General features: G+C 40.1%; 1 protein-coding gene across 4 annotated transcripts in view; it reads right to left on the bottom strand.

Annotated features, from left to right (window-relative positions):
* Positions 1–1108: 1108 nt before the first annotated feature.
* LOC138156502 (P2X purinoceptor 7-like) overlaps positions 1109–16293 on the bottom strand; it is a 41704-nt gene continuing 26519 nt past the window's right edge. For 3 of the 4 annotated variants that reach the window (XM_069081858.1, XM_069081860.1, XM_069081859.1), the window contains 5 exons: positions 14894–14984; positions 12053–12118; positions 11221–11370; positions 9364–9465; positions 1109–5765 (listed from right to left, as the gene is read on the bottom strand). In XM_069081858.1, coding sequence (XP_068937959.1) covers positions 5244–5765; positions 9364–9465; positions 11221–11370; positions 12053–12118; positions 14894–14984 — 931 coding nt within the window. In that variant the 3' untranslated portion in view covers positions 1109–5243. The remainder of the gene's footprint in view (positions 5766–9363; positions 9466–11220; positions 11371–12052; positions 12119–14893; positions 14985–16293) is intronic. The other variant, XR_011167163.1, reaches the window with a different exon arrangement.

Here is a 16293-nt window from a genome sequence, read left to right as displayed (position 1 = left end):
AATACCAGCTGTGTGACCTTGGGCAAGTCACTTAACCCCAATTGCCCTCTAAAAAAAAAGAAATCCAATGAGATGATAGAAAATATTATCCACATCCAGAGAAAGAACTATGGAGTCTGAATGCAGCTCAAAGCAGACTATTTTCTCTCCCTTTTTTTCCTTCTTGTGGGTTTTCTCTTTTGTTCTGATTCTTCTTCCACAACATGACTAATGTGGACATATGTTTAATATGATTGCACATGTATAGCCTATATCAGATTGCTTGTTGTCTTGGGGAGGGGAAAGTGGAGAGATGGAGGAAGAAAAAAATTTGGAACTCAAAAATCTTATAAAAATTGAAGTATTGAAAACTATCTTTACATGTAATTGGAAAAAAAATAAAATACTGTTAATTGGGGGGAAAAAGAAATCCAGTGGAAACCTACAGTTAAGTGACTTCCAACCCATAGTTGCACAAAAATTCTTCCAGAAACCATCAGCAATAGAAAAAAAAATTTCATTTAGGTGAGACTAAGGACTTCCTTTAATATTATTTCTTAATTTTAAGAAGAAAGAAAAAAGATATCTTAGAAGATATGTTTTTGCAGTCAGTTTTGCTGAAGAGTTTGTTTTTGTCTTTGTTATAAGGGGGGAGACATGGAAGTGATGTAAAAACAAAGGATAAGCAATAAAATTTATTTTTTAAAAGGTACTTTCCCCTAATGAGAAAAGCGATGGTGCATTACCATACTAATGGCTAAATTAAACCAGGAATGTATCAGAGCTGATGTAACAGCAACAGATCAGATACCAACAAGGGGAAGTCATTAATAAAATCCAGTTTACATCATTCAGAGGAGAGGTTTGAGCCTGATTTATGGTCCCCACAAAATAGAGACTGTAATGTTTCCTAGACTATTGCCAGCAATGGCATTATTAAAAGCACATTTTTTGAGCAGGATTCATTCATCTGGGAGGAAGAGTAGGGTATTTTGCACAGATGGTTACAATTACACATCATGGCACCAGTGGAGAGGGTGAAGAAGGTCAGCTGGGTTGAGTGAGTATTTCTGAGTCATTCATGGTTGATTATGGCCTAGATGGTGCAATAAAAACAAACTGGGAGATTACATGGAGATACCCAAGTAGGATTTATATCAGGAATGCAAGGCTAGTTCAACATGAAATATTAACATAATCGAATGAAATTCAATATGAAATATTAACATAATTGATTATATCAATAACAAAAACAACAAAAATCATATGATTACATTAATAGATACAGAAAAAGCTTTTGACAAAGTACAACACTCATTTCTATTAAAAAACATTTGAAGGGGCGGCTAGGTGGTGCAAGCATCGGCCCTGGAGTCAGGAGGACCTGAGTTAAAATCTGGCCTCAGACACTTGACACACTTACTAGCTGTGTGACTTTGAGCAAGTCACTTAACCTTAATTACCCTCCACGCCTCCCCCCCAAAAAAACACTTGAAAACATAGGTAGAAATGAATTTTTCCTTAAAACGGTAGAAGCGTCTACTGAAAGCCAACGTAACAGGAATAAGCCAGATGCCTTCCCAGTAAGATCAATAGTAAAACAACACTGCCCATTATCACCCAAATCATTCAATATTGTATTAGAACTATTAGCAGTTGCAATAAGAGAAGAAAAAGAAATGGAAGGAATCAGAATGGACAATAAGGAAATAAAACTCTCTTTTTGCAGACAATATGATGGTGTGCTGGGGAAATCCTAGAGATTCAACTAAAAATTAATTAAAACAATAATCTTAGCAAAGTGGCAGGCTATAAAATAAGCCCACATAAATCATCAGCATTTCTATATATCACTAACAAAACCCTGCAAAAAGAGAGAGTAAGAAAAGTTTCATTTAAAATAACCATAAACAATATGAAACACCTGTGAGTATAACTGTCAAAGAATCCAGGAACAGATTATAAAACACTTCTTATACAAATACAATCAGATTTAAATAATTGGATAAATAGTAATCGTTTATGAGTAGACTAAACCAATATAATAAAAATGACAATTCTACCTAAACTTATCTACTTATTCAATGCTATCCAAATTAAACAACCAAAAATTATTTTATTGAGCTAGAAAAAATAATAACAAAATTCATTTGGAAGAACAGAAGGTCAAGAATATCAAAGGAATTAATGAAAAAAATGTAAAGAAAGGAGGTTGGGCAGTACCAGATCTTAAACCAGTATTATAAGGTGGTAATTATCAAAACGATTTGCTATTGGCTAAGAAATGAAATGGTGGCTCAGTGGAATAAAGTAGGTATGCAATATACAATAGTAAATGATTATAGTAATCTTGTGTTTGATAAATATAAAGATTTGAGATTTTGGGATAAGAATTCACTATTTGGTAAAAATTGATGGGAAAACTGGGAAAGCAATCTGGCAAAAACTAGGTATAGACCAGGGATGGGGAACCTGCAGCCTCAAGGTCACATGTGACTCTTTAGGTCCTCAAGTACGGCCTTTTGACTGAATCCGTACAAGGACCTAATAGGGCCCCATGTGGCCTCGAAGCTGCAGGTTCCCTACCCCTGGTATAGACCAATATCTTAAACCATTTACCAAAATAAGGTCAAAATGGATACATGACCTAGACATAAAGAGAGATATCATAATTAGGAGACTATAGAGTATATTGCCTATCAGATTTCTGATAGGAGAAGAATTTATGAATAAACAAGAGATAGAGAGCATTATGGGATATAAAATGGATAATTTTGACTACTTTAAATTATAAAGGTTTTGTACAAATAAGACCAATGTAGGCAAGATTAGAAGGAAATCAGAAAAGTGGAGGAAAATTTATAGACAGTTTCTTAGATAAAGACCTCATATCTCAAATATATAGATAGTTGAGTCAAAGTTATAAGAATATGAGTCATTCCCCAACTGATAAATGGTTGAAGGATATGAACAGGCAGTTTTCAAATGAAGAAATCAAAGTCATATATAGACATATGAAAAAATACTCTAAATCATTATTGACTAGAGAAATGCAAATTAAAACACTGAGGTACCATCTCATACCTATCAGATAGGCTTTAAAAAGGGGAGGAAAATAACAAGTGTTGAAGGAGATGTGAAAAAACTGGGACACTGATACACTGTTGGTGAAACTGTAAAGTGGTCCAGCCATTCTGGAGAGTAATCTGGAATTACGCCAAGAGTTATAAAACTGTGTATATCCTTTGACCCAGCAATGCCACTACTACGTCTGTTTCCCTAGACAATTTGGGAAAAAGAAAACGAAGTCATATGTTCTAAAATATTTATAGCAGTTCTTTTTGTGGTGGCAAAGAACTGGAAATTGAGGGGATGCCCATCAATGGGGGGATGGCTGAACAAGTTGTGGTGTGATTGTGGCAGAATACTATTATGCTGTAAGAAACGATGAGCAGGTTGTTTTTAGAAAAACATGGAAAGACTTGCGTGAAATAATGAAGAGTGAAATGAACAGAACCAAAAAAATGTTGTATACAATAACAGCTATATTGTTAGGAGAGCTACTGAGTGACTAAACTATTCTGAGTAACACGATCATTCATATCAACTATGAAAGACTTAGGAAGGAAAATGCTACCCACCTCCAGAGAAAGAACTGATATATAGAAGAATGTATTATAAGGTTCCACATCTATAGCTATACCGAATGTTGGCTTTCTCTAATGTAGGGTTGGGAGGGAGGGAAGAAGGGAGACAACTTGGAACTCAAAATATAAAAATAAATATAGAAAAAAAAAGAGATTTCATGGAGATGAAGTTTTGGCACCTCCTACTCTGGGGCCATTTGGATAGACATGGGAGAATGAGACGGCAGACTTCATAGAGCAAATAATTTCCATTCCCATGAAGCCAGATACAGCCCAGTTTCCAAAAATATCACAGAACAGCAATAAAAAAAAAATAGGCTAACAGTGTCTCATTCTCCTAGAGAATCTGGCTCAGTTAGTTTAATTCCTGAGTTTGAATCCAGATAAAATCCTATTTATGTAAGGCTCATTCACAATGCTTTTGATTATTAAAATGCAAAGCTGGTCATTTTAAGAAGCCATCTGCAGTCACGGACATTATTTTCTTTGATCTGGCTTCACTCATTATCTTTGTCACAAGGGAGGGGTCAGTCAGAATATGGTGGCAGGAAGGAAGCTATGTCTGGAGAGGACTGCAGAAACAAAATTCATCCAAGTATTTTTGAAAAAAAATAGATATTTTAAAATGGTGCATCTTGAAACACAGACATGACTCAATCATAGGTCCCCGATCACACAGTCATGTGTACGTCAGACCTTATATGTGCTCTTCTCAAGAGCTATTAGGGTGGTCTTTAAACATAGTAGACATGACAGTGGAATCAATCCCAGAAGCCATCAGGTCCAATCCATGACCCCATCCCACCTCCATTTTGCAGACCAGAAAATTGAAGCTAAATTATTTGTCCTGGGTCACACAACTGGTAAGTGTCCAAGGCAGGATTTGAATCCAAGTCCCCTTCCCTCCAAGGCCAAACCATAGAATTCTGGGCTCAGATAGGTGAATTTTTGCCTGATTTTGCCGGGAACCGTCTACTTCCTGGCCATTCCCAGCCCATGGCATAGCATGTGCATACCCTTCCATTTTCTACTCCCTGTTTGTGTTGTCTTCCCAATTAGAATGTAAGTTAATTGAGACTTTTTTTTCCTGGTATGTGTATCCCTAGCACTTAGCCCACAGTGAGTACTTTAAAAATATTTCATTCATTCATTCTGGAGATTGAATCAAAGGATCTAACCTGGAGGATAGTCTCTAAATCAACGAACCAAGGATTCAGGACCTACATTATGGTCACCGCTCCTATTCTTACATGATAAGAAGAATAATGTACACTTTTATGGCACATTTAACCTTTTCCAAAACATTTTCATTTATAGAGTCTTATTGGATCCTCAAAAGGTCTCTTTGGATTGGCAGGGCAGGTTTTTGTTATAATTTCCCAGATGAAGAGACTAAGGCACTAAGGCCAAGTGCCTTGGCCATGAGGAGTCATCCTTTTAGAGGGAGCTCAGACTTTCCAACCAGATTTCTTTCTCCTAGGCCAAGTTTCTCCCTCCCTATGCCAACAGAGCTTCAAGGCAAGAAAGGAGGTTTCCTTACCCCAAGGTTGGACTTCCCAGACCTTTCTCCCAGAAGCTAAAGAAGGTGAAAGATGACAGGAGCCGATTTCAGTGACTCTATCGCTCCAAATGTGTGTATGGGGAAGGGTTCTTAAAGCCAGTGTACTTTCCATCCTGCTTGGGAAAGTGATCTCGGATCTTCCACCGGCAGCAGCTGGGTAGGATGGAGAAGCCCGCCATGTCCTCAGAGCCAAAGCGCCAGTCGATGTAGCGCCTGTAGGCACAGTGACGGAGCTGGTCGTTCAAAGCATCTGCATCCATCTCCAGCAAGGGGTCTTGGTAGAGCAAGAGGAAGCGCAGAGTGGACCTGGAGAGGACCAGCTCCTCAAACAGGGCTGAGGTGGTGATGCAGGGCCCCCCACTCCTGCGACAGCAGAGCTCCTCCAGGCTCTTGCTACTGCCTGGGAGTTGGGATGGGCGGCAGTGTCCACAACGGCACCACTTGGGCCTTGCCCGGGATGGAGATGTTGGCTCTTTTTTAAGGGGCTGCATTTCTTCTGGGGGTACAGGGCTGAGGCTGGGGTCAGGGTGTGGTGGTGGAGACAGCTTGGCCAAGTCTGTGAAATCCCTTTGGGGTCTCTGCAGAAGGCAAATTTCCGGATTCATTAGAAATACTTAAGACCCTACCCCACCCCTCTGCCCGTTCCATTCCATCATCCACTCAGCTTCCAGGGTGATTCTTCTAAAGTAGAGTCTGACCATGTCACCCCTTTATTCTATGATCCTCAATGGCTCCCTATCATCTTCAGGATCAAAACCAAACTCCCGTGTTTGGCATTTCAAGCTCTTCATAATCGGGCCTCTTCTACCTCTCCAGCCTTCTTTACTTAAAATTTAGTTCTTTCTAGGAGCTAGCCACATTTGCTTAAAAGTGGTTCCTCCAATGCTTTTTGCACTGGTAGTCCTCAATACTTTGAATGCTTCCTCCTCACCTCTACCTCTTAACTTCCCTACAAGGTTCGAATAAAATCCTACCTTCTGCAGCAGACCTTTCCCAATCCCCCTGACTTCTAATACCTTAACCTTCCAATTACCTCCCATCTATTCAGTATTTATCTTCTTCTACGTGCCCAATTGTTTTCAAGAGTTCTGCTCCATTAAAATGTAAGCTCCTTGAAGGCAGGGACTGTTTTTTGCACAGTTGCTAGCACAGGGGTGGGGAACCTGGGCCTTGAGGCTACCTGTGGCCCTCTAGGTCCTCAAGTGAGTTCTTTGACTGAATCCAAACTTCATAGGAAGCAGAGACAAGTTCCACACACATGTTCTAGCACATTGACACACTGATTTTCATTGTTCATCCTTCTAAGGGGACTATGACATCAGGAAGGTTATGTTATGACTTGCAAGTGAATTGGATTTAAGTGAGGGAGGGCTGTGCAAAGTCACCAACCTCATTTTCACCTCCGGAGCCATCTGGGTCCAGTGGCCAGATATAGATTAGGACGACTGGAGATGGCTCAGGATGCAGTGGGAGACCTTGGCCTTTTTAAGCTAAGGTCTTTCCCAGATCTCAGTTTGATTGAGGCAACACCCATTCAGTGATTAAGGCAACTCTCTAAGACAACATTGCTGAGAAGGTGCATTCCTATCTATATTGTTAGAGGGAATTCCTATATCAGTGAAAACACAAGTCTTATTTGCCAGACTTTGGGGATACAAATATAAAAAATGAAAAAAATCTCTACTTTAAAGGTTACATTCTAATTATACATTTGTTGTTTCTCAGTGGTTTTCAGTCGTGTCTGTCTGACTCTTCGTAACCCCATTTGGGGTTTTCTTGGCAAAGATACTGGAGTGGTTCTAATTATACATACATATACATATATGAATATATATATATATGTATGTGTGTGTGCTAAATGTATATTTTCAGACCAGAGCTGTGACTTCACTGCCAGAAGGTGTTCTGAGGAACCCCCTTCTACTAATTCAGAGTAGAACTTTCTCTATAACTTGGTGTTAGGGAATTGTCTTAAGCCCTGAGAGGTTAAGTGTCTATTGCCCAGGGTCATACAGTCAGTATTTGTCAGAGGTGAGGCTTGAACCCAGATCTTTCTGATTCTGCAGTCAACTCTCTAGAACCACACTTCCTTTTGCTGGTAATATGAAGATGAAATATGGCATAGCCCCTGTGGCCCTCGGATTCCTCATCAACAAAGGTACTGGATTTTATTTCGTCTAAGATTCCCCTCTAAGCTCTAAATTTGTTATCCTAGAACAGGGGTGGGGAACCTGTGGCCTCAAGGCCCTTCTAGGTCCTTCAGTGCGGCCCTTTGACTGAATCCAAACTTCATAGAACAGATTCCCTTAATAAAAGAACGTAAAACTTGGACTCAGTCAAAAGGTCACACCTGAGGACATAGACAGCCACATGTGGCCTCAAGGCTGCAGATTCCCCACCCCTACCCTAGAATATTTTCTCTTTTCAGAACATTATGTGTGTGATTGTTGAAATCTGAAATAATTGAGGAAACCAAGGTTCGAGCTTCAGAGCATATCAATTTATTAAACAATGCATGCCAATTGCAAAACAAATCAGGACCACTTGGCACTGAACCCCAAATATAGGGGGAGATATAATTTTATACATTAAAAGAAAACAACAGGATATAAGCCAGGAGGTGGCACAGCAGATAGAATGCCAGGCCTAGATCTAGGAAGACTCATCTCCCTGAATTCAAATCCAACCTCAGACATTTTCTAGCTATGTGACCTTGGGTATGTCACTTAATCCTGTTTACCTCAATTTCCTCATCTGTAAAACGAGCTGGAGAAGGAAATGTTAAACCACTCCAGTGTCTCTACCAAAAAAACCCCATAAAGAGTTGAACATTACTGAACAACATAAGAAAACCAAGATAAAAGATTAGGGTATCTGATTTCTAATTGGTGAAAAGATGAGGGGTTTTTAGAGTTGGGAGGGGAGAGCAGACAGGTACAATTTGCTGAAATCAGAAAAAGAGAAATCCTACTCCCCCCACCAACCATCTGCAAACAAAGGAACATGGAAATAATAACTGATTGATAAGTACAGGGCTTGTTTTCAGATAAGAGACATGAGTTGCATGAGATGTATAATTGTGAGAAAATTCCTTGTGTTGCTCTTTGGATCTGACTGGGTTTCTGGTCAGCAAAAGTTCCGTCCTTAGTGAAGGGTCTCTAGGCAGCAGGGAGAGGTGGTCCAGCTTCCCAGCCACACAGGGCTTCTATTGTTTGAATGGAACACAATTTTCTCACAAGACAGAAATTGGACTAGACCCATAATGGGAGAGAAGGGGAACTGAGCAGCTCCAGATCTGAGTCACAAGATGGAATCAGTGTGATTCACTCAATTCCCACAATTCTCTCACGTGATCAACATCTGGGCACAGTTCAGTAAATGTGAAATCAATCTAAGGAAGATGTGTTGAAGGGTGTGGTAGTAAGTAGGAGAAAGGGAAGAGGGTGGATGCGGGGGATACTGGGGAGAAAGAATCAACAGTATTGGGCAAGTGCAAGTGGTGAAGTGAGGGGGAAGGAAGAAAAAGCTGATTCTGAGGTTTCAACTTTGAGGGGGAGGATAATGGCACAAGCATTATTAGAAATAGGGAAGTTAGAAGGAAGGGCAGGGTTAGGGAAGAATGGAGTGCTGTTTTGTACATAGGATCATAGGCTTAGAGCAGGAAGAGGCCTTGGAGGCCAAATAGTCCAATGGCTTCATTTTACAGGTGGGGAAACTGAGGCAGCGAGGTTCAGTTCCTGGCTCAGGCTTTCGCAGCTAGTAAATATCTAATGTTGAACTTCCTAATTCCATATCTAATATGCCACAGGAAGTACTGTCAAGAAATCTAGATGGACCCATTCAGCAAAGATCAACTCAAACGAAAATTGTTAATGTCCTTGTGATAAATACAATCCATTTCTGAGAAGCAATACTCTTCCCCACAAAGCACCCATCCATACTTCCATTCATCTAGCTCTACCCTAGACAACTTATAGCTTTATTTTTTGGTGGAGGTAAAAATCATTGCTAACATTTCTAAGGTTTGCAAGGCACTTTACATATATAGGGTGTCCCAAAAGTGCATGTTTAAGGTTTTAAAAAGTGTAAAACTTCTGGAATATGCTGCCTTTCCTTGTGTGATCCAAACCAACAAACCAATCCCAAAGCGCTACAAATATAAATGGTTTCACTTACTGGAACCTCTTCACCTTCTACTTCTTGCAAACTTTTCCCCAACAACTGCTGTTCCACCATCCGAATGTGGGGTTCATCCACAAAGGACACATACTTTAAAGTCTAGGGGAAAAAAAAAGATAAAATGACTTCCTAACAAGGATGACCATGTAGTTGTTAAGGGTTATTAAGGGGTGCTTTTTTGAGCTGCCTAATTTTCCAGAAACACTGGTCCCAGAGCGTGCAGGAGGCCCTGACTGTGTCAAGGACAACACCTCCCCCCCCCACCCGCACCCCTAACTGCTGGCATAATTTGTTGTTTGCACCCCAAACTGGGCTCCCTCACTGTCCTTGGGAGTCAAGGCAGGTGCCAGTCAGTCTGTGCTGGACTGAGAAACTGCTCATACAGCTGAGACCCTGTAGATATGGGAACCCTCCTGTCTTCACAGTCTAGCAGGTCTCAAGGGAAAAGAATCCAGCTTTTGCCAGTCACCTTGCTTCTCTCCTTTGGAAAGGGTTTGTCTTTTTCCCACCTTTACTGTACCTTTCCCCTTCTATGACCACACCCCCTTAGGTGGAGATGACTGATATCTCTTCCTTTGTCCTGATATCTTAAATATGCAAACTTCTGCATTATGGATTATGAACTCTTTGGTTCCACATGCACACTCATTTCTTTGCATAAACCTGGTTTTCACATAAGTTTTGTAAAGTTGTGATTGCTTGTTTGACATAGTATATCAATATTATTTAAGGAAAGGAAGGAAGGAAAAAAGAAGGAAGGAAGGGAGAAAAGGAGGGAAGGAGGAAGGAAAGAAGGAATGAAGGAAGGAGGGAACGAAAGAAGGAGGGAGGAGTGAAGAAACAAGTAAATGAACACTTTTTACAATATCTCATTATTTAAGGGGGGCAAAGGGCCCAGTAGTAAGGCCCATAGTAAGCCCTTGACAAATGACTGATTGGTTACCTGCCCATAAACTGAGGCCCACTAGGAGCTAGTTATTTCTGTCCATTCCACTTCAAGCATGAGCCAGAAATGGAACTCAGATGTCTTCTTAGTTCCAGAAATTACCCACTGGACCACACTTTGGGAAGATCTTTTGCTTATGACCTAAATTAGCTTCATTTTCAAGCATCCCTTAAAAACTTCTGAAATCATTTATATTTTCGCAGCTAACAGTAATTTCTAATGTGACTAGTTCCAGAAGACTTGCATACAGTAAAATAAAATATTATAAAATAAATATGACAATATACTATAATAACAACAACATTACCAGTTAGCAAACCTAAGCAATTTCATCTTATTTCATGTCATAAGTTAGCGGGGGGGGGGGTTGCATTGAAGATGAATTTTTTCTTACAGTTTTTAAAACTACATACAATAGACAATGAATTGTGCATGGAACAGTGTTGTAAGGGAAAGTACAGATATATTGAAAACAAAAGAATGCTCTGTCTGTGCTGCCAGTTACATGGCTATAAATAAGGGGGATAATGAAACTCAAAGCTGAAGTCTTGAATAGTAATTCTCTGGGCACTCGTCCATAACTTGGGCTCAATGTGATGATTCTCAGCCAGTTGGCCCTTGACCAAATGACATAATCAGTGAAGTTTGTTGTCTCTGCCCCTTGACTCCCCATTTTATTGTGGGGAGAGGGTTTCTTTTAAAGCTGTGGCAAACTCCAAAAGAAGGTTGACTACAAATACAGGAACGATCTCCTGGCAACAGAATGAAGTTCAATGGCCCACCTAGGGCTAGAACTCGTGACTTTGGGACTATTGACTTGATTTATTTTTTTTTTTACTGAGTTGATCCATGTCTAGCATTATACTGACATTTGCATAGTTAAGGGAAAGATGGCATCCATTTCTTACCGGTTTGAGTTCCTCAACAGTCTCACATTTCTTCCTGTAGTAGTACTCATTGACCCCACAGGGCTCACAGGCTGGACAGCAACGATAAACCTGAGATCGGCAACAAGCACTTGAGTATGTATCAATGAGGAAATCGATGAACACTGTGGCCTAGGGAAAATGTAAAGAGGCTTGAGTTCTTCTTTTACTGCATGATCTTTGAATGTCTAGAAAATCAAGTTGGAATCAGGAAGACCTAGCTCAAGTCCTCACTCCAGTTCTTACTAGCTATAAGTTCTCACTGGCCCATGTAGCTACAACTATACAACTATTGTCTTTTTAAATTGTAAATAGTATGTTTAATTACATGTAAAGATAGATTTCAACATTCATTTTTTATAACATTTTGAGTTCCAAATTTTTCTCCCTCCCTCCTTCACCCCCTCCCCAAGACATCAAGCAATCTGATATAGGTTTTTATGCAATCATGTTAAGCATATTTTCACATTAGTCATGTTATGAAAGAAGAAAAAGAAGGGAAAAACATCCCAAAAAGTGAAAATAGTATGCTTCAATCTGTATTCAGACTCCATAGTTATTTCTTTTCCATCATGAGTCTTTTGGAACTGTCTTGGATCATTGTATTGCTGAGAAAAGCTAAGTCTTTCATAGTTGATCATCACACAATGTTGTGTTACTATCTACAACGATAATTTTAGCAACTTTAAGAGAAGTTGCTAATCTCCATTGGTGAAGGGAGTTTGCACACCCCAGATCCCTAAACTGATGAAATTACATAGTCAAATAAAACAAATCAAAGCATTAAAAAAAAGACATAGAATGAGATACTTACTAAACCAAAATAGGAGAGGGTTGAGCCAATGTACACGACCATTTGGATAAAATCAAATTTTCCTCCCTTAAACAAAATGGGACATGTTTACTTAAAATTCAGAATAGAAGCAGTCACATTCTGACATTGTAACTGTCATTGATGGATGGCAGGGTGGAGATGCCTGTTATGTGGCAGAAATAAGGCATCATGCTTTGACAGATCCATCTGAAACTTTCATAACAGTGGGCACAATAAAAAATGGGAGTCACGCTGCCTTCGATTAAAAGCTTACCCACTGTTTGACTTCCATAAGCCCTGCTCCTTTGATCCAGCTTGGGGTTGGCTCAGGGCATGTCCTGACCATAACTTACCCCTCCAGAAATGGAACTGAGGACCATTCTAGAATGATTGCTTTTCAGTTAGAAGCTGAAGCTTACTTCCTTTGGATTTAATAGCAAATGTCAGGAAGCATTTGTCTGGACAAATTCCTGCTCATGTTTTGGGGGTTCTTAAAATCACAGGAGCATAGGTAGATTTAAAGTGGGAGTTCTCTACTTGAGGACCACGGACAGATTTTGGAAGAACTTTGAATTTCTCCTTTTTTTTTTTTTGGAGGGGCAATTGGGGTTAAGTGACTTGCCCAAGGTTACATGGCTAGATTTTGTGTTAAGTGTCTGAGGCCAGATTTGAACTCAGGTCCTCCTGACTCCAAGGCCAATGCTCTATTCACTGCACCACCTAGCTGTCCCCAAGAACTATGGATTTCTAATATTGTGATGCCTATATTTTTATCAATATCATTCTTTATTTAAAATTTTTAAAAATATATTTTTATTTAAAATTTTGAGTTCCAAATTCTCTCTCTCCATTCCTCCCTGCATCTGCTCCCTCCTCTGAGATAGTAAACAATTAGATACAGGTTGTACATGTGCAGATGCCTACATTTCAATATTATTGTTATCCTTTGTAATTTTAGGTACTTAATTTTACATGTTTTTGCTGTTCAGATGTGTCTGACCTTTGTGACCCCATTCAGGATTTTCTTGGCAAAGATACTGGCATGTTTTGCCATTTCCTTCTCCAGTTCATTTTACAGATGAAGAAACTGAGGCAATCAGGGTTAAGTGACTTGCCCACTGTCACACAGCTAGTAAGTGTCTGAGGCTGGATTGAACTCATGGAGATGAGTCTTCCTGACTCCAGGTCCTGCACTTTATCTACCGGCCACCTACCTGTCCTCGGTGTGTTTAGAAATAGGAATCTGAGGAGTCCCTAAGCTAGACCCAAGGGATCCAATACAGAAAAAAGATTAAGGACCCTGGGAAAAAAACCATTTATCTTGGATTTTGGTGGCTCATTTGCACCCTGCTGACTATACACCTTTAACTGACTAGTTCTGAGCATCAGCCATGAGCCTTAATGTCCTTGGTCAGTCAACCAACAAACATTTAAGCCTTGGATATGTACCCAGCTATAAAATAATGGTAAATTATATGACTGATAGTTTCTATATTAATTCAAGGTTTCTAAAGTATTCTACATAGCTTATATCATTTGATTGATTCTCACAGTAACCCTCTAAGGTGGGAGCTATTTTTCCTCTCATTTTACAACTACTAAGAGTCTGAGACAGGAGTCAAACTTGGGTTTTCCTATCATTTGGTGTTGTATCTGTCCTGCCACCTAGCATTTGGACTGTCTACCTCACAGGGTTGTTTTAAGTATTAACTGGGGGGGGGGGTGGCTAGGTGGCGCAGTGAATAGAGCATTGGCCCTGGAGTCAGGAGGTCCTGAGTTCAAATCTGTCCTCAGACACGTAACACAAAAAACTAGCTGTGTGACCTTGGGCAAGTCACTTAGCTCCAACTGCCCTCCAAAAAGCAAAAAAAAAAAAAGTATTAACTGTAACTATTATTAACTATAATATTATATAAAATATAATAATAATTATATAATAACATAATTATGCATTAGCTATAATAAACAATTTATAATTATGTTATTATTATCATCATTAATAGTTCATGATAAGTAGCAAAGGGAGGGTGGGCAGTGGATGAACCACTGTTCTAATAGTGAGGCAGATATGGTTTCAAGTGTCACCTCTGACATTACCTGACTGCGTGACACTGGGCAAGTCATTTCACTTTTCAATTCTTTAAGATTACTAGTTGCAGAGAAAGTGCTGACTTGCATTGGTAGAGGGAGTTTCATCACTCTGGAGTTCCCCAGCCATAGGTCTCAGTTCAGTCATTTTTCAGTCGTGCCTGACTTTTCATGACCTCATTTGGGGTTTTCTTGGCAAAGATACTAGAGTGGCTTGTCATTTTTATCTCCAACTCATTTTACAGGTGAAGAAACTGAGGCAAATAGGGTGAAGTGATTTGCCCAGGGTCACACAGCTAGTAAGTGTCTGAGGCCAGATTTAACTCATGAAAATGAATCTTCTTGATTCTAAGCCCAGTGCCACCACCTACCTGCCCTAATCATAGGTCTACAATCCTTATCTATTGTGTACCAAGCACTGAGGATACAAAGAGAAAAAGCAAGAGAGCCCTTACTTTCAAGGAGCTCGTATCCCTATTAAATTATTGGCAAATAGTGAACACCTTTAAATGCAAATAAACAATAATGATCATCAGCTAAATGCTCTTAATTTTTACTAGAACTTTCCCACCATCCCTGCTGTTATTTTCAGGTGACCTGTTCATTGACAGGGAATTTCTTCCTCCTTGATCATTTTTCTGCCTTCAAAATGCAAGGCACCCACTGTGGCCCAGAGGAATAGAGACTCTTCATTCCTCCGAGCAGTTCTAAGGATAACTGGGCACATAGGGTGGATGGAGGAGAGATACTTACTGTGCCAAAGACCAGAATGTCAAAGCGAATTCCAAAAGCTTTGACCAGATTTCGTTTTTCTATATTTCCTTCCATGTAATATCTGGCAAATCTAGAAGAGAGGAAGAATATATAATTAGCAAAATATGAAACTTTTATTGATGAGAAGGGAAAAAGCAAAGCCTGCCCTGCCTTGTTACATGCAGATTTCAAGCTAGAAGTAGCCTCAGAGGTCATACAGCCCAATTCCTTAATTTTACAGATGGGGAAAATGAGGCCCAAAGAGGTTAAGTGACAGAATGATAGGGTCATAGATTTATAACTGTGACCTTAGAGATCATTCAGTCCAAACACTTCATTTTACAGATGGAGAAACTGAGTCTCAGAGAGGTTAAGGTCACATAGGTAATAAGTGACAGAGTTAGCTAGTCCATTTTCTGGTTCAATTGTGGCTCATTTAATCTCAGGTGTCTGTGATTTTGTGGGTATGTATATATGTGTGTGGACACTCCCTCCACCCACCCCCAAAATCACGGTCCTTCTTATAGTTCTGATAGTCTTTTAGAGTCACTGGAGGATTCTCAAATCCCCAAGCCAGAAAAGAGTAAATTCTTAGCATTGAAGGCTAAGGACTTTGGACACAGCAGTGGGATGTAGGTCAGTTGGCTGAGATCATTCATTGGTCATCAGCCTAGCAACAGGGGGAAGAACTTTCCAGCCACTGAAACTCTCTAATGCCATCTGCTAAATAACAGTAGGGAGTGGCAGGGGTGGGGGTGTTAGGGAGAGAGATATGCCTTAGTGGTAGCTGGAGGTCAAGTGGCAGAGCCCTGAGCCTAGACTTAGGAAGATCTGAGTTCAAATTCAACCTCAGACATTTATTAGCTCTCTGTGATCCTAGTAAATTACTTAACCTCTGCTTGCTAAAGCCCTCAACTCATAGTAATAGACAATAATGGATCCTCTCCATATCACTCTGGAAGTTGAAATCAGCTCCAAGGCTCACAATCCTCAGCAACCTCTGCCCCTCAGGCTTCTCTCTCTCTGGGTGGAGAGGATAGATGTGGGGAGGGGGCAGTGTGGGTACCTGGACACTTCTCCCTGATCCTCCAGCATTTATGGAGAGCACCCAGGGAATCTTGATCATTTCCCACTTTTGGTTGCTATCCTAGACTCCGTCATTTCCAGAAACTCATCATTCCCCAAGATGAAATCCACTCTGACACACCTCCGCGGATCATTTCCATCCTGGCTGCCCAAGTCAGCAAACCTCCCCCTCTCTTTTCAAGATCACGAGCTCCTAGACAATAGGGACTGTCTTTTTCCTTTCTTTGTACCCCGAGTTCTTAGCACAGTATCTGGCACATAGTAGGTATTTAAAATGGATATGTATGGGGTAATCACAAGAAATGTGCCCTTTG

The sequence above is a fragment of the Petaurus breviceps genome, unplaced genomic scaffold, assembly GCF_028583685.1.
Source record: "Petaurus breviceps papuanus isolate PSGF00001 unplaced genomic scaffold, PetGlider_PUasm1.0 99, whole genome shotgun sequence".
Lineage (NCBI taxonomy): Eukaryota > Metazoa > Chordata > Mammalia > Diprotodontia > Petauridae > Petaurus > Petaurus breviceps.
This window is presented reverse-complemented; position numbering and strand designations above follow the sequence as displayed.